Raw genomic sequence first — 24,582 nt, forward strand, 5'->3', positions numbered from 1 at the left:
TCCCATCTTTCTTCTTCACGAAAAGAACTGGTGCTCCCCAAGGCGATACACTTGGTCTAATGTATCCCTTCTCTATCAAATCATCCAACTGCTTCCTAAGTTCCTCCATCTCCTTAGGACCCATACGGTACGGTGCCTTAGAGATTGGCCCCGTCCCTGGCTTCAACTCTACGGTGAAATCTATCTCTCTCTTCGGTGGCAACCCCGGAATCTCCTCCGAAAAACATCTCGCAAACTCTCCCACCACTGGTATCTCATCAACTGTCGGACTCTCTATCCGGTCATCTCTCACATGACACAAGATCAACGGACATCCCTTCCTCAGATAAGACTTCAAGGTGACAGCTGCAATCAACTTAACTTTGGGTTTGACTAGAAACCCACGATAAGACACACTAACACCCTTTGGACCTCGTAAGGATACTTTCTTTTGATGACAGTCTATTTTAGCTTTATACTTTCCTAACCAATCCATCCCAACTATCATCTCAAAACCATTAAAAGGAAACTCTAGCAAGTCTACAGGGAAATCAACTTGCCCAACTATCAAAGATACATCCCTAAACAACCTCCCACACGATACAGACTCACCCGAAGGTATGAAAACTTGCTCACTAACAGACTCATATACTCTCAAACCCAACTGTTTAACATGACTCAAGACACAAACGACCGAGAAGCCCCCGAATCAAACAAAACAAACGTAGGAATACCGTTAACAAGGAATGTACCGGTGATAACGTGCGCATCCTCCTCATCTGCCTTCTTCTCCATCATGAACAACTTGCCACATGGTCTTTCGCCCATCTCCCGGACAAGATCTTGGTGATGCGGTCGGTTAGCTTAGCACCCGACCCTTGATTGTTGTTGTTGTTCGTCGGTGTCTTCTGATAAGAATTACCGCCGTTGCGGTTGCCTCCACTCTGGTAACTCGACTTCCCGGTTTGGCCATGATCCAGCCCGGTCTGTTGTTTGCGAAGCTGTGCGCGAGTCTCCGAAAAGATCCGGTGCGCTCGTGCACTCATGTCTCTTGTGGCCCACACCACCACAACCAAAGCAGGTCACTCCCCAACTATTACTCACACTCCCACGGCCACGCCCAAAGGAAGCCCCAAACACTAAACCGGACCAGCAGAAAATCCCTTAGATCGATTGTGGTTGCCTTTCTTGTGATTCGATTGGCCACCACCCTCGCTCTCGAACTTCCTCTTCTCACCACCTGACCTCTCCTGAGCCATCTCCACCAACCTCTCGGCTCTTCCCGGCCCTCTCATAAGCTTCCTTAACATCGGTAAGGATCCCCACGGGTAACTTATCCATAATCGTGGTAGTCAACCCTCTTTCAAACCTCAATGCCAGGTTCTCCTCACTCAAACCCATATCCTCAAAGATACCTGGACTTCTCATTGGAATGTCTCGTAGTACTCGGCTGCCACCGACATCTCGGTGGTCATCTTAAACTTATCAAACTCTTCCCTCAACTTACTCCTTACATGCTCCGGTACGAACTCCTTCCTCACAGCCCTACGAAACTCCTCCGAAGGTATAACAGGTAAGCCTTGGTTGGTGTATATCTCCTTAGCACTCACCTTCACTGAATCCCACCACTTGCCTGCTGCCTCCCTCAGATAGAACGCAGCCTTTTCCACCCTCATCTCATCAGGACAATGAACCAAGTCTAAGATGTTCTCCATCTCTCTCCGCCAACTATCAAGAAGGTTAGGTTCCCCAACCCCCCTTGTATTCCTTCGGGTTAAACCTCGCAATGTAGAGGCTGATTTTAGAATGATCAACCTCCTTCTCCTTACTCTTATCCTTGTCCTCATTCACTCTCTTCAGGGTCTCAGTAAGAGCATCCTGGTGCTCTAACATCTTAACGATGTCATCCACGGTCATAAGCTCAGCTCTCGCGTACAAAGCAGTTCTCTTGGGTGGCATCTTGAAACTATACATATATAAGAAAAGGGGTAGATATGAACATACGTACTAAACTTCAAAACACGAAGACGCGACCCCCAGAACCTACTCGATCGAGTTCCCAAACCCACTCGATCGAGTAACGGGCTACTCGATCGAGTGCCCCACGTACTCGATCGAGTACCCAAACTCCAGAACCAAACAGACCTTCTGATCTCTTTCCTACTCGATCGAGTATCTAGGCTACTCGATCGAGTGACCCCCTACTCGATCGAGTACACCTAGTTACTCGATCGAGTGCCCCAAAACTAGATTCTGGACTCAAAATCGCCAAAAACCCACCCGATCGAGTCAGTCTCACTCGATCGAGTAACACTAATTCGTAAAAGCTACCCGCATGTTACGTCATATGCTAACATGTTAAACTTTATAAATCACATATTATATCATAACAATCATGCTATTAATTGCCACGTTGTAAAACATTCAACATGCTATCATTTCATCAACAGTTTCTATATATCATCACTTTTCTTTCACCTTCTCAACTTCCAACTTCGAACATCCAACAATCAACACATTCCATCAAATTTGTAAACAAGTTAACCAAACACACATACAACTCGACAAACACTTCCCCATGTGACCGGTTCAAAGTTGTAGGGCGACCCCCGCGACTTTAGGACGTCTCCGAAGCCTTTGCACTAGCTCCTACAACTTTTACCCCGGGTTCATTTTAATTGACTCCCTATGTTCATTAAGTTCATTGGTTACAGGTTTCAGGATCGTCGCTCTGATACCATTTGTAACACCCCCATACACCAAGTGCCTTACCAGGACCACTCAGGTATGAAGACATTACCATCTCGGTTACCCGAGGCAATGATAATCAAACAACAATAAAGAAAGCACATTTATTAAAAATAGTTTAACGAATAGTTACAATCCATGAAACCAACTAAAAGTGTGATACATTATTCTCAAATGACTGTCTAACTGAAAAGTAAATAAACTAAGGCTACAGCGGAAGACTCCTATCGTCATGTCGTGGCATCCCGCCTATCCCAAAGACTCATCTCAATACCGCTCAATATCCTGTTCACCATCCCCGAATGGATCACCGCAGTTTACAAAACAACACCGGTCGTACTAATCACACAATTAATATAGATAACAATAATAAGATAAACAGACAACCGAATCATCACACACACACACACACACCACCAACTCCCATCATCTCAATATCGATCGTCCCTTTGGACCACCGCCATGGGGGACCGCAGCCGTTCCCATCTAAGCCCCGCTCATCATACCGAGCGATAACCCCGTCCCATTAATGTGCACATCCCCTTCCGTGGCGGGTTCCACGAAGGGCGAAACTAGGGCGTGAAGTCACTCCCGCAAGTGACCCCACTCACCCGAGAACGCATCTCGAGAACCATCAACAAAGAATCACAACCACAAACACAAGACAATCATCATATCAAACAACTAACTACAGCACATCACCAATATCCCATTATAGGACTAATACCGAGTAGGAAATCCTACCTGGAAAGCACAACAAGCAGACGGTATCTACAATTTGTATCAAAACGCCTCTTCTACGAATCCTCCTCCTATCACATAACACATAGAGACTACACATCACATACTACACACAAAACCCCAATCCCTAAATTAGGGTTTAACCAATCTTAACAAAGCATTATAAAAATTATGTTAAAAGCTTACCCTTGACGCAAGGAACTCAACGATACGAATTACGACAAGAATCGACCGTCGAACTCGGAATTGCTAAGAATGCGATTAGGAAGATGAAGTGGTGCTTTCTCTCTTAAACAGGGTTTTAGGTTTTGTAAAAGTGATTTAAAACAATGACGATTATGTTTAAATACCTTAATCGCATAATTAACAAAACCCGAGAAAACTCCCCCGTAAAACCGGACACTCGATCGAGTACCCAAGGTACTCGATCGAGTACCCCTTACTCGATCGAGTACCCCAGCTACTCGATCGAGTACCCAACAGGTCAGAAACTATTTTATTTCGCAACTTACCCTTACTCGACAGAGTAAGGGCTACTCGATAGAGTACCCCAAGACATATAAATACGGAGTATTACAATTATAACCGACTATAAACATATTATATAAGACCACAATAATAACTCAAAATTAAAATAACTAAGTTAAAACAATACAATAATTGAGATGTAATATTATTATAACCAACATACACAGATTATATAAGAATACGCCATCTTACAACAACTCTAATTTGAAACAACTAAGTTAAAACAATACAATAATTAAGTTTGAATAATACAATAACTCGGTTAAAGCAATACAATAACTATTACTAACAGAACATATTCAAACATAGCAAACAAGAAGTAACTACAAAATACAATAAGTGAGTTTGAATAATACAATAACTCGGTTAAAGTAATACAATAATTGTTATTAACAGATTAACCACAAAATCCGAGATATTATCAAAGATACAAAAACAAAATTGAACAACAGAAAACCTACTCAAACACCTTACAAACAACATGAAAATGAACAAAATTATTTAGAATTTTCATCTCAAACTTAAAACCTTATAAATTATTGGCAAAAACAATGAGAGGACAAGTAATTTAACAACAAAGACATAAGAACAAACGGATATACAACGAATCAACGAAAATGAAACGAATATTAGATAAGAATGATAATGAAAACGCACAAAACAGATCTAGAAAAAACAAAATTAGTACTTACCTATAGTGAAATTGAAGAGAAATACGAAGATGAGGTGAAAGTGACGACGAAATCTCCTTAATTCATGATGAATTTGAACGAGTATGATGAAGACTGAGTTTGTAGCTGCAACTTGAACGACATTGATGAAGATTGAATTTCATAATTTATATCGATTCTTTTTTTTCTGGTTTTTAGAGGTTGGAGGAGGAGAGAGAGTGATTTTTTCTAATAATGGGGGAGATTGAGGAAAAAGAGGGTATTTGTAGGTTGAGTAAGATCTAATCTCAGTCATCCATCTTAGATTAGATTAGTGGTTCAGATTTAAAGAGGTAACTCACCAAAAAAACTCAACTCATATGATCCTATTTCTATATATATATAAAAATATATAAACCCAAACATCCAATTTTTGTACACACTTCACATTAGACTTTATTTAGATCAAAATTTAGGGTTTAAGCATTTGGTAGAGAGAATGGGATCCAACCTTGTTCTTCAATTTTTCTCAAACAATTAATGAAGTATTCTTATTTCCTTCATCTTTTGTTCGTAAATTTTCTTTTCCTTCTTTAATTCCTTGTTTTGTTTGTCAATTTAATTTTCTTATTTATTGTTGTCTTAAATTTGAATTGTTTACACTTCTTACTTGTAGTTAAAGTTACCACCTTTGAGTTGAATTTAATTTTAATTATTGTTTAATTAGCCAATTTTCGCCATCCAAGTTATTAATTGCATGATTAGTTGTAGTAATCAATTTCATAACATGTCAATTGCCAAAGTCCAACCTTTACCATTTGTTTTGACTTAATAGACAGGATTAGTGAATAGTCCTTTAACTAGGACTCGATTAACCCCAACATGACTGGTTTATTTGATTGATTCCTATAAACATAGTTGTTGGGGAGGATTAATAAGGGTAGGCTAGAGGATTGATATGATGAATTGGTCAATTGTGGGTAATGTTGGTTTGTGACCCTTGTCCATCAACGAAAGTTGGGTAGGTCGGGATCGGGTACCCAAAATTAGACATTTTGCTAACCTAGGTTGAGACCGAAAGGGAGAATCAAGGGAGGGCACTTCCAGAATAACGTTTGAATTCGACCTTCGAGAGAAGGAGTTGGATGACCCGGAAAATGTTGAAGGCTTAATGGACTTAGGTGACTTGCGAAAGTGCACATTTCTAGGTTAGTCGGGTTTCAATCTTAGGATTCGGCCTCCGAGACCGAAAGTGCAATGGAATTGGAAGCACACACTACCTCGGAATTGCACGGTTTTGGAGCCTCGACAAAATTGGGCTCTAAATCAAAATTCGTCTAAGAAGTGGTGCCAAAAACCGGTCATATTCTCATCTAGGATGAGTTTAGAGCATTTTTATTTAGGGACTTTTGTCTTAGAAGGACACATATCAAGAGGTAAAGAGCAAACCAAAACCGAGGTCCACAATGCACGGTTTTACAAGGGTAGCTCACAAGTCGTTTTCAAGTTTCCTAAATTGTTCAAACGATCTTCAAAGACCCTTTTTGTTGCTTTATGGCTCTTATACTACTCATGGTCGGTCCCCTTGAAGCTCCCAAGAAGTCTCACCTATCATTAAATAAGGAGTCAAGGATGATTGTCTCATTAGTTTACTTTGTTTTGCTTTATGCTTTATGTCCTTGTCCAATTCAGTTTGTGTAAGCAATTGTAAGGCTTTTTCAGCCGTTTTTTTTATTGTCCTTTTCCTGCCATTTTGTGACCCTTGGATGTAATATTTGATGTATGACTAGGATTAGATTTGAGCCTCTATATAAGGAGCTCTAAACTTGTGTAAAAATCAGATTATGTTGAGTTAAAATTATGAGTTTGAAAACTGAGTTTTCTACTTCTTTTCCTCTTGTTTAGTGCGGAAAACCCCTCATTATTTAGTGTTTGAGGAGGAATTTAGTTCATGCTTAGTGATCTTGAACGAGATTCCGAGTCTTGAGCCTGCTTAGTGATCTAGCTCAATTCATATCCTTATTTACTTTCATTGTTTTCGTGTTCATTTTAGTCACAAATACAACCCATTTTTGAGTATAATTCTGTCCAAAATCGAGTCCTTGACATTTTACTCCAAATTGGTTATCAGAGCAAGATTATAACCGAATTGGCCCAACCCGAAGCCGGGCCTGTTGACCCGATTTGCCAGGTGTAGTTATCGTTATGAATTTCTCGTAAATAGTAGTAATTCCATGGGCTCGTTTTGCTGTTTAAGTCCAGTGTTATTATATGTACACCAGTATACCATTTCATCATACACTGAACCAAATCATGAGAATACTGGATTTGAGAGCGTTTTTCGTAATTAACTATGAAGAATCCACATATACCACAAAAAAAAAAAAGAGAGAGAGAGAGACATCTAATTCGTCAAGTGTACCACATTACCTTACATTGGGTATACCTAAGAATTTTTCAAATGTACATAGCTAAATTATGAGTTGTACTACAATACTATGTATTGAGGGATATAACATAAGATGAGGGTATTGGACCGTTGTATGTATACAAAGGTCTCGTATAAGTTTTGGTAACATAAGATGAGGGTATTGGACCGTTGTATGTATACAAAGGTCTCGTATAAGTTTTGGTAACATAAGATGAGGGTATTGGACCGTTGTACGTATACAAAGGTCTCGTATAAGTTTTGGTAACATACGCTGAGAAAATTTTTCGGTTATTATCTGATGGCCGACTGATTTTGGTCTATTGATGTGTATATTATGTTTATTTACGAAATTTTATTTAAGTTTATACATTACTTCTTCTGTCACCATGATTCTTTATGTTTAAGTGAAATAATGTTCCTCATATAATTTTTAAAAATCTGAAGAACTAGATGAGATAGAGAGAATAACATTTAGTATGATTGTATGTAAATCTTGTTTTTGTTCCTCTCTGTTAGACTTTAGCATTTGTGGTTGAATCACATCTCATGAAATCGGTCTAGACGGCGTGTAGCTTAGTACTTAGTATTAGATAGTTTTACTAAGAATAGAAATTAAAACAGGACTATCTCTACCCTTTAAAAAGAGAGGACTTGGGGGTACTGTAGCTATGAATAGTACCACCCAAGCCTCCCCTCTACCGTCAGATCTCCCCATTAGATCTCAGGCCTCCCTTTTTCATTTGCTCACCGTACCACCCTCATAAAAAAATTACCTTTCCATCGTTCTACTCCACTCATTCTCAATCTTTTCCTTCTCACACCTCGATGCAATCTCGGCAAAACACAGCTTGTGGCAGGTTTTTACTCCTAATCCCATTTTTTTTCTGTTCTGTTTATTCTGTCTGGTTATTATTTATTATTGTGGGTTGGTTAACATATTGTTGTTGATGCTCTATTACATCCGTTTTCATAGTTTCATTTAGGAATTGAGATCTGTAAATTAGGTCTCAATTAGCTCTGAGATTGGGGTTTATTTGTGGTACTGTTGTTACCGAATTTTGTTTAGTGTGTTGGATTGTGGTGGTGGATATTAGTGCAATCAATTGTGGTCCTAATTGATGTGTACCTTTGCCTTATTCAGCAAAATTGATATGTCAGTTTTAATTCATTGATCAAGGTAATAATTTGTTTGGGTTTTAACTAATGAATGTAATGATTAGATAGATTTGATTATTATGATTAGATCAATTGATTTGTGTTGTTAATTGAGTATATTAGTACCATATTGAGTAAATTGAATTGGGTTTTTTTCTGATTGGTGAATGATCATTGTTTACTGATTTAAGTATAACCCAGATTTTAATTCGAATGAAATAGTGTAGAATTAGTATAATCTGGATGATTTAGGGTTATGTAATTGTATCTGGTTTATTGCTTATAGTTACATTAATGGTTCACCTGCTATATTCTTTGTGACGGGTATTTTAGTCAAAGTTAAACAAATGATTGAGACGGATGAATATAATGGAATATATGATTGATGGTGGCATGGTGGTGTTCTTTGTAGTTGAGAAAGATATAGTGATAGGAACAATGGATAAAGTGAAGAGCTTGTTTCAAAAACCAAATCCTCAGGAGTTGTTGAGAGATTGACAAAGGAAGCTTCGACAAGAGTGTCGAAACATTGACCGACAAGTGAGAGGCATGTATATACTGTCTTTCTTTGCTTTCTAATTCTTTTGAGTTCCTGTATCATGTGAATGATCAAATATGAGAGCTTTTATCTTAAAATTGAGATATTTAAGTGTGGCTTGATTTGTATGTGAATGTTTAGATATTGAGAGGGAAGGGAAGAGTGTACAGAAGGCGATTAGGGAAGCTGCAAAGAGAAATGACATGGGTTCTGCTAAGGTACGCTGCATCCGAACTAAGTTTAGATTTTGGAGATCTACCAATGTTAAATCTGATCATTAATATTTCCAAACTTATGTAGAGATACAATGTAAGATTTGTTATTTTTGATTCATCAGAAGAACTATTCTTGGGTTATCATCTCTGAAAATTTTCAACTGTTGTGTGTTAGGAGAAAATATCGTTTAAATTCGGACATTGATTGACCAACAAAGTCAATTGGGGACAAGTAGACAATATTAATAGGATGGAGACATGGAGTCGAAGCATCCCGTAAGTAGCATTGTTTGATTAAGTTTGTTCTGCATGAACAAAGGTCAAACAAATTTAATGCCACTTCCACTTTATTTAGACTAGAGTACCCAACTACTCATGCTCCTTGCACCGGAAATAAGAGTTTAAATTTGATCCTCCTCTTTGTTTAAACTTAGTCCCTGACTCCTTAGTGTCTCCCTCAATCAAACGACGGTGTCATGTTTGATTGTGGCGGCATGTCGGATGCGTGTCATGTGATCATGTCGGCCTCCGTATCCATGTTTGATTGTTACTCCTCAGTGTCTCCCAGAAATATTGTGCATTAGGACCATGCACCAATGCTACGTCCCTTGATTGTGAAACTTCTCAAAGGTATTCACTCTTTCTTATAATTGATTCTGAATTAGTTTTTAATGCTTATTCGGATTGATTTCCAGGGATAGCAGCTTTGATCTCTTATTTTCAAGTTATTTCCGTTTGCTTTCCTTCATGTCGGAGTGAGGATAAGCGTAACACGTAATTGCCTGACTGAGCAAAATATCAATGATAAGCGGGTTTAAAGCATTGAATTTGCTGTGGTGTGGTGTTGTAGCTTTAGGGTTGATCTTTTTTTTTATTATTATTATTTTAATAAAACAAATTCAATAGAGTAGTCTTTTGTCAAAACATTATATTTAATGGATAAAGATGAGTTTATTTGAGTGTTCTTTTTACACAAGCTAAAACGATTTTAACTCCTTGCCTTGCTGATTTAGGTGTGCTGGAATAATGTTTAGAACTATCGCTTGCTTATCATCTAGGTGTAGAACTTTTTTTCCTGCCTATGTTTCGGTTATTACTGACTCAGGCATCATACTATTGACTCAGGCATCATACTATTCATATTACTGACTCAGGCATCATACTATTCAGACCTACTTCTATGAGTGGCTTGTTGTGCCTAGAGATCATACCTCCCCAGTCTTCGAATAACGGGTACAGGTTTTTTTCTTTTGTTAATCTTTAATGATTGCCTCTTTTTTTTGGTTGAAATTAGCTGACTTGCGTTTCTAAATTATTTTGATAGTTGTTCTGACGACAGATTCTGTACGTGTAGGCTTATCTATCCGGATCTCAGCCTCCACAGTAAGCGGCGCTTCATGACTACCGGTTCTGCGTTAGTTGCCATACAGCTGCCACCTCTAAAACACAGGTATGCATCATTTTATGTCCAATTTTCAATGCTCACCTGTATTGCAGCAGGTCTATAATTATTAGCTGCCTTCCCTCCCCCCTCTTTACATACTTATACTTGCTTCTTATACTTAAGGTTTCTTGCAGTGCAGGTTTTTGATTCATCGGCTGTATCGTGCACCTGTATTGCAGCAGACACAGAGAAAGATTTTTAGATAATACTTCAACCTTTCAGGCCGACCCAGTCGAACGACTTTGCTTGACCACGTGTATATTTCAACTTGACGGATTTCAATACAGTTAGCCATATAACTGCCTTCTTTGTTTGACATTTATAATTAATTGTACATCAGCTAGACAGTAACAAAAAAACACAGGCAAACACACAAAAAAAGCCAAATAAAAGGGAACATCGTAGAGCTCGTCGTTAGCCGTACGATGAATTAAGGAATGGCCCGCCGTTACGGTTTTGGCTTCTATTATTCCTAGGCATGTCGAGCCTGTGACACTTAATGATTAACATAAGTTGCCACTTATCCCAAATCGTTAGGGATTAGCTTAACTTATGCTGCCTTTGTTCAAATGCAGCTGTTGCAACGTCTGGTGTGGTCAAAATGAGCCGTTCCTCATTTCTGTCGCGCGCTCAACTTCACGACCTAACAAACATGAGTTTTGGAAGCATCACAGGACGGCCTATGCACATGTACGTGTGCCCCTATCCCGGTAAATACATTTGTACTTCAGGAAATTAACGGTCTTAATAGTTAATTAACGAGCTATAGTCTTCAATTGTGGCATGACAACCCGGTGTGTTTCTAATAACGGTATTAAAGTGCGTCTATATGTCGTGTTTGATTACTTTTCACTTGGAAATCTACGTGTCTTTTTATTTTATTTTCGGCCTCTCCACCTATGTAGATGTACCTGAAATTAAAGTTTGCCGTCGCCAGCTTGCCAATAAAGTCTTAGAGAGTGCGATGGGAAAGGCTTCTACAGTTTCCGAAACCGGTAGTTATGCATTCTATTTCGCGAGAGGCGTCCAGCACTAAAAAAGGGTCCCTGAGTGCTGTGCTATGTAATTTGTGAGAGATACAAAAAATCCCCGAAAAAAAAGGGTGTGGCACCGACAGTGATTCATGTGCCAACCACAAGTCCTGTGCCAACCACACCCGTGCTTAAGACGCCAAAAGTCGAGAAAATTGCTGCGTCCACTCCAGAAACCCCTGCTCAGACTACTCCAAAATGTAACACTATAATAACAGCTGCTGGATCGCCTTCAAAAAAAAAGAAAGCCAATACCAGCTCGTCTGCAGCTCATTAGCTCATCTCCCATGCAAAGAGCCACTATCCAAAAACAGCATGTATGTAAATATTATCTACTTTAACTTGCCCTGCTGAACTATCCTGTTTGGCGTGCCTCCTAACCACTTCTGAAACATGATGTGGTCATATAATGGCTATAGGACGCCAACAGTATTTTGGGAACACTAGCACATTTCCGGCTACATGTTCCATTCAAAAGCATCATGTGATTGCTTTTGAATTTAGAAGTCCAATGTTGTTCTCTTTTGGATTATATTAAGTAAATAGTATGCAGCGGAAAGTTGGCGTAACGTATTCGAATGTCTAAAGTCCCAAGTACACCATTAGCTATACGTAAGTTCCACGGAATCTTAATTTACATGGTCGTATTCCTACAAATTTCTATTATATGTATATATAACTAGCTACGCTGCCAGGCATTACTTTAACTACGACAATCGCTCATAATTTCACCCACCACTTTCTTCACCTATTATTAATCAATTGATCCCCTTTTGTATGCCTGTTTTACGCTGTACGCTGCAACCTATACTTTGGCTCTGTAGAGAAAATTTAATGGCCTACCACCCTTGATGTGTTATATGCATTTTAATCCCTGCATTATGGCACATGTTAGAATCCAAATTGGCTCGGGAATTAAGCTCATTAGATCCTAAATACAGCTCGTCTCAAACTATCTACAAATAGAGGGTTAAACAGGAGTAGCGTAACGTCATACGTGTACATCACAAGACCCAATATTTTGGTGGCATTTTCTATGGGTTTGTATAAAGGATTAACCGAATTGGGGCACCGCGCCCGGTAGGGCGCGGAGCAACAACTAGTATAGGAGAAATGAAAATTACAAATTATTTAAAAAAAATAAAATTTAAAAGTACAACAAACTAGTTCATCCCTGGATCAAATCCGGGATCAAAACCAAACCCGTCTTGAGAATTGAAAGGAGGAAAGGAAGGGTTTGAGCTGCCCTCACCCATTGACAAGTTTCTGAAAGTCTGGTAATCACCTGGTATAGGGTTGTTTCCCATGTACCCGCCTTGAGGATTTAAGGGAGGGGCCGAAGTTAACAAGTTTTGGAATGTCTGGTAATCACCTGGTATAGGGTCATTTCCCGTGTGCCTGCCTTGAGGATTGAAGGGAGGAGCTTGAGAATTTGAGCTTGTGAATGTTTGTCCTCGGTTAGGGTTCCATCCCATGTCTGCTAGCATGTTATTTTGGCCGTTAAATGAGCCCGGGATAAGGTTAGTAGGCTCTTGAAAAGACGGTGGTATGTTTGAATTAGTGAATCCCTCATTCATGAGATTACTCATGGGAGTCGGGATCATTGCCATGGGACTGATAAGAGATGGGTCTCCAAAAGTCGGAGGGGTGTGGCCGTGGACAAGGGTGGGATTAGGGGTATAATATTGTCCTACCAACATGTTTGGTCGGTTCAAGAGCGGATTTTGTTCTAACAAGTTTTGGCCAGGTAATATCGATGGCCTTGGGTTCGGGGTAAGGTTCAGATTTGGTTGAGCTTGAATTAGATTATGACCGTGTGTAAGTACATTATTTTTTAAAGCAATTAGTGTTGCTTGAATTTGTTTAAGTTCCGATAAGGTAAATGTTTCAGCCGGAGCTAAGAATTTTTGAGCCTCTTCGCTCATTAATCTCCTCTCTTTAAGGATTTCTTCACCACGCTTCTTTTCAAAGTCGATTTGATCCTTCAGGAGTGACACCTCCTTATTGGATCTCAAGAGAGTCTCATTTTGAAAAGGTTTAGTAGAGACTCGATTATCTTGAGGCAAATTGTTATCCTCAAGCATGAATCGGTTGATAATGGCATCCACCGAGGGATGGCCAAAAGCAAAGGTCTTCTTTGCAGGGGAGAAAACGATGCATAAAGCTTGCACACCGCAAAGGGTGCACAGCTCACTCGCTTTTTTAAACACACCTCCGCGGCGCTTAGAGAATGTAACTAACCTATTGCTCTTCTTTTCCATGCGTTTCAAGGCGACCTTTTGTCTTCCTCTACTTTTCCTAGCAAGAGTGGCCATGGTTAACTTGATTTTTTTTAATTATATTTTTTTTTGACAATTATTTAGAAGTTTTAATGAGTAATAGAATAGTTTTTTTTTTTTTTTTTTTGTTGGTAAGAGAGAAGAGCAATTGTCTTAGTTATATACAAGACTTAGGCTGTATTTACTTAGAATAAAATGAAAATTTGAAAATTTCGAGATAATTTTGTTAATTTTTTAGACTGGAAAATGTAGGTTGTTCTTTGGTGTACACCCTAATTTTTTACCTAGTTTGTTCTTTTGTATTATTTTCCTTATTAAGATTTAAAGTTTTGTCGGGATATTTTCGTTAATTAGTTGTTACGATAATAACACGTATTCGTGACGGGTGTAGGCTTTCACATATATATGTTTTTGAGTAACAACAGCTACTTCTATTTTCAAACAAATACTTCTAAATGTGGTTATTAAACCAAAAAAATGTCAATGGTGTAGCTAACTTTTATGTTTTAACGGTCTAGACTCTTATTATATTGACATTTACTAATAAACAATAGCTTTCATAAGAGATGGTCTCTTATTAAGTTATTTACAAATAAATCATAGGATTCCGACTCCATTATTCACATAGGGAAAAAAATGGTTCCAATTTGATATTATAATTGAAAAAAATCATTGCGATTTTTAACTAAACTTATATTCCGTATTTTCAATATTCGTGTTAGATATACATTTCATCTTCTAGTTTCACCAACGCAAAATACACGATAGGTAAGAGAGCACGATTGTGATTTTGAACTATAAATGATCACATACTTGAACTCTTAAGGATATTAATCACTCTAGACTATTGGATCCTTATTGTTCTTAATTTTTGATACTTTGTACTTCGTACTAATTTTGTTAAAGAGATGATTTTGCATGAATTAATACACTCATGCCGATAACTTTCTATCGAACCATGTTCGTTTCACGGAAAAAAAAAAATCTTATGGACTTGGTAGGCCAGGCACGGAGTTGCTAATTTCTGGCATAGGCGGGAGAGTTGTAATTTTCAACGTAGTAATACACTCACGTCGTTAACTTGTGGACTTGGTAGGCCAGGCACGGAGTTAGCCGTGGACCTGCAAACCCACACGTGGCGTGAGGTAGTCGGGTTGTGTCCGAGTACGGCGTGGGGTTAGTGTGTAGGTTCCTTTGTTGTTCCTTTTTAAGTTGCAGGTGTTGTGGATAATATGTTTAGTATTGTTTTGTTATTCCTACTTGGCCTTTTGGTTGACGTGTTTGTGACTTGTGTCAGTTGTAAACCAACTTTTTACTATCGGTGACCTAATACGATCCATTTGATGATTTCTGATCGAATGGGGAGCAGATAAAATTACTTAGTTAATCAGACTTAACATTTAAATGTTTAATTTATCATTCACTTGTATTAGTCTTACACTTGTTTAAGACAGGTTGAATTGTAATAAAGGTCACTTGAGTTATTACTTAAGTTATTTACTTTAAGTACCTTTATATTGTTATCATTGTTATTCACTACCTCGGATAACCAAGATGATAACAATTATATTTAGGGTTATTTCATAACAATAATCCATCCTATTGGTGGTCTGCAATAATCACTTCATCCTATCAATAATTCCAATTAAATCAAACCTAAACAACATACCTTCTAATAACGAACCTGCTGATATTTTGTGATGTTTATGTGTATCAAATAAACCTAGTTCTTGAATCATCACTTGAAAATATTACACATAAACTTCACATATACCAGCTAGATTGGCCAAAAACTATCAAATATTTCAACATAAACTTCAAAAAATATCAGCTGGTTCATTATTAGAAGGTATGGTGCTTAGATTGGATTTAATTGGGATTATTTATAGAATGGAGTGATTATTGCGGACCACCAATATGATGGATTATTTTTATGAAATAACCCTTATATTTATCTGGGAATACCTTGCTAAAGACTCCTGGATAAATGGGGTTGTTACAGTCTGAGATTCGTTTAGCGCGTAACAGCACCTTCAAATAAATGTCCTCTGTTACTTCCCGAAATTAGTGTGGTTGTTTTATCTGACCCGATGAACCATCCGTAAGATTTACATACATGTTTGTTCCGACCCTAAAATCCCGAAAAAACTGTATTATATACACTTAAATTTGAGCCATTTAAGAGGTCGTACCGGGTCATGTTTCTTTTTCTACCACGTGTCTGTGCAATTCATGAGTTACCGTATTCGTATTTCAGTCTTAAACAACAAGTATTTATCTATTTTTAAGGAATACCCGATTTTCGTCCGAGATTCGTTTATCGCGTACCCGCACCCTCAAATGTCCTCTATTGCTTCTCAAAATTTGTGTATTTGCTTTATCTGACCCGAGAAATCATCTGTATGATTTACGGACATTTTTGTTCCGAGAACCTAAAATCCCGAAAACCGTGTATTATACACTTAAATTTGATCCGTTTGGAGGTCATAACGGGTAATGCTTATTTTCCACCAAGTTTTACCACCATGTGTTAGGAGTCGCTTCATGAGTTACCGTATGCGATTTTAAACCCTAATTAAGAAATATTCATCTATTTTTAAGAAATACCTGATTTTCGTCTGAGACTCGTTTACCGCGTACCGGTTCCGTCAAATGTCCTATGTTGCTTCTCAAAATTTGTATGTCTGCTTTATTTGACCTAAGGAACCGTTCGTATGATTTACAGACATTTTTGTTTCATGACCCTGAAATTCCAAAAATCGTGTATTATAGATTTAAATTTGAGCCATTTGAAAGTTGTAACAGGTCATGTTTCGTTACCTCCCAAATTTTCTATCACGTGTCAGGGGTCGCTTCATGAGTTAACGTATTCGATTTCATCTCTAAATAACAAGTATTCATCTATTTTAATTAAAGAGTTCCCGATTTTCGTCCGAGACTCGTTTATCATGTACCGGCACCCTCAAATGTCTTCTGTTACTTTTCAAAATTTGCGTGGATGCTTTATCTGACCCGAGAAAACTATCAGTATGATTTACGGGCATTTTTTTCTGGATCCCTGAAATCCCGAAAACCGTGTTTTATAAACATAAATTTGAGTCGTTTTGTAGTCGTACCTAGACCTGGCAAACGGGTCAATCGGGTCGGGTTCGGGTCGCGCCTGTTTGGGTCGGCTCAAGTCATTTTAGGTCTTCCAGTGATTTTTGGTTAATTCGGGTCGGGCCAAGTCATTTCGGTTTTCTGGTCTGTTTCAGGTTTGTTGGCCGGGTCGATTTCTCGTCAAGCGGATCTGGTAATTTCGTGTCTGGTCATTTTCGGGTCAATGATTAAGAGAGGAAAATTAATTTGAAGTCATTAAGGTTCAATTAGACTTATGTTTTGTTGGGTCATTTTCGGGTTGCGTGGTTTCAGATCGGGTCACTTTTGGGTTGGGTCAGTTACGGTTCAATAAAGCTTGAATCATGTTCGGGTCGAGTCGGGTCAATTCTGGTTTTCGATTTACATTCGGGTTATGTAGTTCGGGTCAATTTTGGGTCTCGGATCAGCCATTTTGGGCAGGGTCAATCGAGTCGTGTCGCTTTTGCCAGGCCTAGTCGTACCGGGTTATGTTTTTTTTTTCTCCTAGCATTCTACCACGTGTTCGAGGTGGATTTATGAGCCATCGTATTCGATTTCAGTCTTAAATAACAAGTATTTGTCTATTTTTAAGGAGTACCTGTTTTTCATGAGAGACTAGTTTACTGTCACCCTCAAATATCCTCTGTTGTTTCTAAAAATTTATGTGGCTACTTTATCCGAAATTATGAACCGCCCATATGATTTACAGACATTTTTCGTTCTGGGACCCTGAAATCCAGAAAATCGTGTATTAGTGGTATCAGGTCATGTTTCTTTTTCGCCCAGTTTTGTACCACATGTCTGGGCCTCTGGGGTAGCTTCATAAGTTACCGTATTCGATTTCAACCCTAAATAACAAGTGTTCATCTATTTTTAAGGAGACCTGATTTTCGTGAGAGACTAGTTTACCGGCACACTAAAATGTCCTATATTGCTTCTAAGAATTTGTGTAACAGTTTTATTTGATCCGAGGAACATTATGGATGATTTACAGACATTATTGTTCCGAGACCCTGAAATTTCGATAACCGTGTATTATACATTTAAATTTGAGCGGTTTGGGAGGTTGTAACGGGTCATGTTTGTTTTCCTCTCAATTAGTTTACCTCGTGTCAGGGTGTTTTCATGAGTTCCCGATTTACCGTATTCAATTTTCAACCTTTATTAAAAAGAATCCATCTAGCTTTAAGTAGACAAGGCAAAACGGGTCAAGGGGTCGGGCCAATTCAAGTCTCTCATTGGTTTCGGGTTAATTCGGGTTGGGACGGATCATTTCGGGTTTCGGGTTTGTTGGTCGGGTCTGTTTCAGGTCTTGTGGGTCAGGTCATTTTCGGGTCAATGAATAATAGAGAAATAGCTATTTCAAGTCTTTTCGGTTCAATTAGAATTATATTTTGTCGGGTCATTTTCGGGTTTGGTGGTGAGTTACGGGTCAAGAAAGCTCGAGACCGGTTAGGTCGGGTCAATTCGGGTTTTAGGGTCACATTCGGATGATGTAATTCGGGTCAGTTCAGGTCTCGGGTCAGTCTTTTCTGGTCGGATCAATCGGGTCGGGTTGCTTTGGCCAGGTCTAGTTTTACGGATTACCTGATTTTTGTCCAGAACAATTATCGCGTACCGGCACTCTCAAATGTGTTCAAATGTTTCTCAAAATTTGTGTGGCTACTTTATGTGACCCGAAAAACCATCCTTACGATTTACGGAGATTTTTGTTCCGGGACCCTAAAATCCGGAAAACCGTGTAGTATAACTTATACACTTCAATTTGAGCCGCTTGGGTGGTCGTATCGGGTCATGTTTCTTTTTCTCCGAGTTTTTCTTCCATGCATGAGAGGTCGCTTTATGAGTAGACCTAGCAAAATCAACCCGATCGGATTTACCCAACCCGAAAATGTTGACCCGAGACCCGAAATCGATCCGAATAGCCGCATCCGAATGACACCTGAAACCCGAATTAACCCGACCCGACCAAAAATGACCCGCGATTTCATGGACCCATAACAGACCTGACCCGACCCGAAATGCCTGACCCGAAACCACTCAACCCGAAAATGACTCGACAAAATATAACTCTAATTGACCCCAAAAGACTTGAAATGCCTTTTTCTCTCTTAATCATTGACCTGAAAATGACCCGACCCAAAATAACCCCACCCGCTTCACCCGAAACTGACCCGGAATCCAAAATGACCCGGCAAGACCCGAGCTAACCCGAAAATTTGAGAAACTCAAAATGGCTCGATCCGAACCCGACCCGTTAACCCAATTTGCCAGGTCTATGAATTACCATATTCGATTTTAACCCGAATTAAGAAGTACTCATTTTTCTAAGGAACACCTAATTTTCGTCCGAGACTCGTTTATCGCGTATCGACACCCTCAAATATAGACATGGCAAAATTGACCCGACCCCAACAACCGAACTTAAGACCCGAACATGACCGGACCCGATGAACCCGACCCGAATGTTTATTGTTGCAAATTTATTATTATCCACAAATAACTTATTAATAGCTAACCGAACCCGAAACGACCCGACCCGAACCAAACCCGAATGACCTGTACTCTACAAACCCGAAATAACCCGACCCAAAATTAACTCGACCTGAAACCGACTCGTTTGACCCGTTTACCAGATCTACTCAAATGTCCTCTGTTAATTCTCAAAATTTGTGTGTCTACTTTATTTACAGACATTTTGTTTCAATACCCCGAAATCCCAAAAACCGTGTATTATACACTTTAATTTGAGCGGTTTGGGAGGCCGTACCGAGTCTTGTTTCTTTTCCTCCAGTTTTTCTATCACGTGTTCGGGGTCGCTTCATGAGTTAATGTATTCGATTTTCAACCTTAATTAATAAGTATTCATCTAATTTTAAGTCAAGAAAAATGTTCCACTAGCCGCACTTAAAAGAAAGTTGGAGAAACGATTGATCGACGAGAATTCCGACGACGGTGAAAAATCGAAGCATATTGATGAAAACTTCGTGCACGATGATGATGCTGCCAGCTTATAAATGGACTCTCTTTCCGCTGTACAAATCCAGTAGATGATCGAAGGGCTTTTCAAGTCTAAATTTGGTGGAATGCCAAATGACAATCACATTTACATGAAGGCGTATATAAGACGAGTTGATGAACTCAAAATGCCTCTTGGATATAAGCCACCAAAGTTCCAGCAGTTTAATGGAAAAGGCAATCCAAAGCAACACATCGCTCAATTCGTTGAAACATCTAGCAACGCGGGTATAGAGGACGACCTTTTGGTAAAGAAATTCGTTCGTAGTCTCAAAGAAAGGGCGTTCGACTGGTGCACCGACTTGGGTCATGAATTCAACGACAGTTGGGAACAAATGGAAGCAGAATTTCTCAACCGCTTTTACAGCACCCGTCGTGTGGTTAGCATGGTCGAGTATCTAGTTAACAAGCACCAAGCAAAAAGAAGGAAAGATCGTCATTGATTTCATAAACCATTGGCGTGCATTAAGCTTAGAATGCAAGGATCGCCTCTCCGAAGTTTCAGCAGTGGAGATGTGCATCAAGGCATGAACTTGGACTTGGTTTATATTCTTCAAAAATTAAACCAAGGACATTTCAATAATTGGCATGCTCGATGGGACAATTTTTGCTCTTCATCTTCATTCTCCAAAGGTCAAGTTTAGTAGCAAGTTTCGAGACAAAATTGTAACTGACATCAAGTCTCTACAACCATTCTCGAGGGGGCATTTGTAGACACCGAAGTTTTATAAATTTTTGTATTTATTTATTATATGACATCTAGGATATTTAGTAATAATTATCAATAATCGTTGTGATAATATCTTAGATATTTTAAAAATCTTTATATTAAGTTGCCCTCTAAGCCAACTACAACTATAAATATAACTATTGGTTTTAGGTTAGGGAGAGCAGATGGATTAAGTCAAATAACTTCGTCTTCCTACTACCATATTGTAGGTAGGATGGAATAAGTAAAAAAAAGGACCACATCATCTTTCTACGAGATTAAGTCGATAACACCCTCGCAACACTATCAAAACCTTAAATCTCTTAGAGATGGAAACAATAGAGTTACGGAAATTTTAACTTTCAATCTTTCAATAATAACTCTTGTTTTGCGTATTATTTTTGTCCCTTTTTATTTATTATTACAGGTTCAATTTTTATGGTTTACACTCGCCTTAAAATCTCTAACTATGAACTAAAAGGATCATGCAAAAAATTCTTTCGATACTAAACGTTACATTCTCAAACTACTTCTACCTAGAATGCTTTGTAAGAATATAAGAGTTTATAGTTAACTAACTCAGGGTAGTTAGTTACTTAACCATAGTCAATAGTTTGTTGAAAGTTAGTTAGACTCTATGTCGGTCTAACTTTCACTATATAGGAGCACACACACATCTGGGATTCATTCCCATGCTTGAAACTTCATCCTATACAGATTTCAATCTAGTAAAATATGTGACAATATCATTGCTACCTTGTGAAAAATCTGTCAGCTACTTTTGAACACTGTATAGCTGCGCGCCATTAGACTGCCCAAATCTCTCCTGAAGTTCATCCCAAGCATCTTTGGCTGTGTTGTTGAAGATAATAGAGTCTGCAATTGTAGGAGACACAGAACTGAGAATCCAAGAAAATACGACATCGTTGCATCTTTGCCAACTTTTAGCAGTAGGAGCATTTGTTGCTGGTTTATGGATAGAACCGTCAATGAACCCGATCTTGTTTTTTGCTGATAAGGCAATTAACATTGACCTTCTCCAACCACCATAACCAGAACCTGAAAAGACATTGGCGACAAGTTTACCACCAGGTGTTTCAGACTGATGAATGAAATGTGGATCATTCACATCAATGTTGTTATTAGTTTCTGCCATTTTTGTGATTTTCTTGATTGAGAAAGAATGAAAATTAGAGTAAAAGAACTAAAACAAAAAAAAATGTAAGCGGAAGCGTGAAACTAAAGAAACTAAGAAGAAACAGGATCAGAAGGATCCTGCTCTGATACCATGAAGAAATTCATGAATCTTCATGATTGTAGCTTGATGAATTCACAAATGAAAAGTATAAATTGTAAGGAAAGTGTTAGAGAGAAAACGAGAGAGAGAAAGAGAATGAGATTGCTATGATTGTATTGATGATTAGAATTGAAAACCTTAATTACAAATTGTGAAATACAAAGAGTATATATGGTTAAAGTTAGACCGACATAGAGTCTAACTAACTCTCAACAAACTATTGACTATGGTTAAGTAACTAACTACCGTGAGTTCGTTAACTATAAACTCTTATATTCTTACATGCTCTAACAACCTTCCAAGACGACTTATTAACAATCCTCGATACTATATACCACATTGCATCAGTTTCCCGTCTCATTGTAACATCAGTAATCAACCAATAACACGATATTGCGTTGTTTAATGAGCCGAAATCGCGTTCTAACGTCTTTAATATATACATTGGAAATAAAACTATCGCATCATCTTTTAAAATCAACCTTATTAAGGTTGTTATGTCAAATGTACGGCACCACCTTAATCAGTGTATAAAAACACCAATTAGTTAAATAATCGGAAAAAATTGACCCCATAATAAATTAAGAAGCAAAAAAATTCCGACTTGGCCCATTTGTGTGGCGTACATAAACTAGCATTGGTCAATTCATATAAATTACAAGAATTAGTCTTGGTCACAGGACTCATAGCTGATGTCACTTTCACGGATAAAGTGTACGTAATATCAATATGGTCTAATTGGTAATTAACTAAGTATTATTAAATTTAAAACAATAAAGATCCAATAAAATCCAAATTCATTAATATCCATATACCAAATTCTTATTTAAGATGAGTGTATTCGTCTTTATTCTAAGACGGTTCACATAGTATATAAGACCAAAGCATAATATATAAGAGAAAATAATAAATTTGTCTTATATATTGAACTATTGAAGTATGATGATATTTGATCTGTTATAAAATTAAGACGAATACCTTTGTCATAAAGGAGACTAAGTGTATGACTTAAGAGTTCATGTACATGTTCATTTATAGTTTAAAATCACAATCATGCTCTCTTACCTATTATTTTGGGTTGGTGAAATCGGAAAATAACATGGATTTATTATTTGTATATTTGAGACGAATATTGGAAAATTGGAATATACATACAATACAGCCGCCATTTTAGTTAAAAATCACAATTCCGATAGATAATCCCTTAGAATCTTGACGCCATGATTTCTTTCAATTATAACACCAATTCGGAACCAATCTTTTCAACATGAATATTGTATTGTTGTCAGAATCCAGTGATTTTATTTTTTAATTAACTTAATTAAAGACGGTCTCTTAAAAAAGCTAGTATTTTCTTAAACGTCAATATTATAAGAGTCTAACAATTTAAACAAAAAAGTTAGCTGTATCTCGACATTTTTTTCGTTTAATTTAATAACTGTATTTAGAAGCCTTTTGTTTGAAAATAGGAGCGACCGTTGTGTTGCTCAAAAAACATGATATAAACATGATATAATTTAATAACTGTATTTAGAAGCCTTTTGTTTAAACAGCTAACTTTTTTGTTTAAATTGTTAGACTCTTATAATATTGATGTTTAAGAAAATATTAGCTTTTCTAAGGGGCCGTCTTTGATTAAGTTAATTAAAAAATAAAATCACTGGATTCTGACAAAAATACAATATTCATGTTGAAAAGATTGGTTCCGAATCGGCGTTATAATTGAAAGAAATCATGGCTTCAAGATTCTAAGGGATTATCTATCGGAATTGCGATTTTTAATTAAAATCGCGGCTATATTGTATGTATATTCCAATTTTCCATTATTCGTCTCAAATATAAAAATAATAAATCCATGTTATTTTCCGAATTCACCAACCCGAAATACATGATAGGTAAGAGAGCATGATTGTGATTTTTAACTATAAATGAACATGTACATGAACTCTTAAGGCATACACTTAGTCTCCTTTATGACAAAAGTATTCGTCTTAACTTTATAACAGATGAAATATCATCATACTTAAATATATAAGACAAATATATTATTTTCTCTTATATATCCTGCTTTTGTCTTATATACTATGTGAACCGTCTTAAAATTAAGACAAATACACTCATCTTAAATAATAATTTGGTATATGGATATTGATGAAATTGGATTTTATTGGATCTTTATTGTTTTAAATTTAATACTTAGTTAATTACCAATTAGACCATATTGATATTACGTACACTTTACACGAATGGGCCAAGTCGAAATTTTTTCTCTTTTCAATTCATTATGGGGTTAATTTTTTCCGATTATTTAACTAATTGGTGTTTTTATGCATTGATCAAGGTGGTGGCATACATTTGATGACATAACAACCTTAATTAGGCTGATTTTAAAAGATGATGCGATAGTTTTATTTCCAATGTATTAAAGACGTTAGAATGCGATTTTGGCTCATTAAACAACGTTATATCGTGTTATTGGTTGATTACCGATGTTAAAATGAGACGGGAAACTGATGATATGTGGTATTTAGTATCGAGGATTGTTAATAAATCGTCTTGGAAGGTTGTGTAGAGCATTCTAGTCAGAAGTAATTTGAGAATGTAACGTTTAGTATCGAAAGAGTTTTTTGCATGATCCTTTTAGTTCATAGTTAGAGATTTTAAGGTGAGTAAAAACCATAAAAATTGAACCTGTAATAATA

General features: G+C 37.6%; 2 protein-coding genes across 10 annotated transcripts; one reads left to right on the forward strand and one right to left on the reverse strand.

Moving 5' to 3' along the window:
* Nucleotides 1–7,725: 7,725 nt before the first annotated feature.
* LOC141648354 (uncharacterized) lies at nucleotides 7,726–11,966 on the forward strand. Of its 9 annotated transcripts, none has more exons than XR_012545997.1 (8): nucleotides 7,740–7,934; nucleotides 8,645–8,779; nucleotides 8,912–8,988; nucleotides 10,111–10,218; nucleotides 10,310–10,435; nucleotides 10,569–10,685; nucleotides 11,005–11,139; nucleotides 11,335–11,966. XR_012545997.1 is itself a non-coding variant. In XM_074456918.1 (7 exons), the coding sequence occupies exons 3-7, from the start codon at nucleotides 8,969–8,971 to the stop codon at nucleotides 11,342–11,344; spliced, it is 399 nt and encodes a 132-aa protein (XP_074313019.1). In that variant the 5' UTR covers nucleotides 7,728–7,934; nucleotides 8,645–8,779; nucleotides 8,912–8,968; the 3' UTR covers nucleotides 11,345–11,966. The 9 variants fall into 9 exon arrangements, 6 of the variants coding, with proteins under 6 accessions (XP_074313024.1, XP_074313019.1, XP_074313020.1 ...); XR_012545996.1 differs by having other exon boundaries at nucleotides 7,741–7,934; nucleotides 10,569–10,715; XM_074456918.1 differs by lacking the exon at nucleotides 10,569–10,685 and having other exon boundaries at nucleotides 7,728–7,934.
* A 9,392-nt stretch (nucleotides 11,967–21,358) lies between these two features.
* Nucleotides 21,359–21,739, reverse strand: LOC141649912 (uncharacterized). The gene has a single exon (XM_074458580.1). It carries the CDS (start codon nucleotides 21,737–21,739, stop codon nucleotides 21,359–21,361), a length of 381 nt encoding a protein of 126 aa, XP_074314681.1.
* Nucleotides 21,740–24,582: the final 2,843 nt, after the last annotated feature.

The sequence above is a fragment of the Silene latifolia genome, chromosome 3, assembly GCF_048544455.1.
Source record: "Silene latifolia isolate original U9 population chromosome 3, ASM4854445v1, whole genome shotgun sequence".
NCBI classification, from domain to species: Eukaryota; Viridiplantae; Streptophyta; class Magnoliopsida; order Caryophyllales; family Caryophyllaceae; genus Silene; species Silene latifolia.

Bases quoted from the DNA above. Each gene is read 5' to 3' on its own strand.
- LOC141648354 (XM_074456918.1), top strand. From the start codon at position 8,969: ATGACATGGGTTCTGCTAAG. The intron at 8,989-10,110 runs GTACGCTGCATC...CTATTGACTCAG, and splicing joins ATGACATGGGTTCTGCTAAG to GCATCATACTATTCATATTA. The intron at 10,219-10,309 runs GTACAGGTTTTT...TTATTTTGATAG, and splicing joins CCCCAGTCTTCGAATAACGG to TTGTTCTGACGACAGATTCT.
- LOC141649912 (XM_074458580.1), bottom strand. From the start codon at position 21,739: ATGGCAGAAACTAATAACAACATTGATGTGAATGATCCACATTTCATT.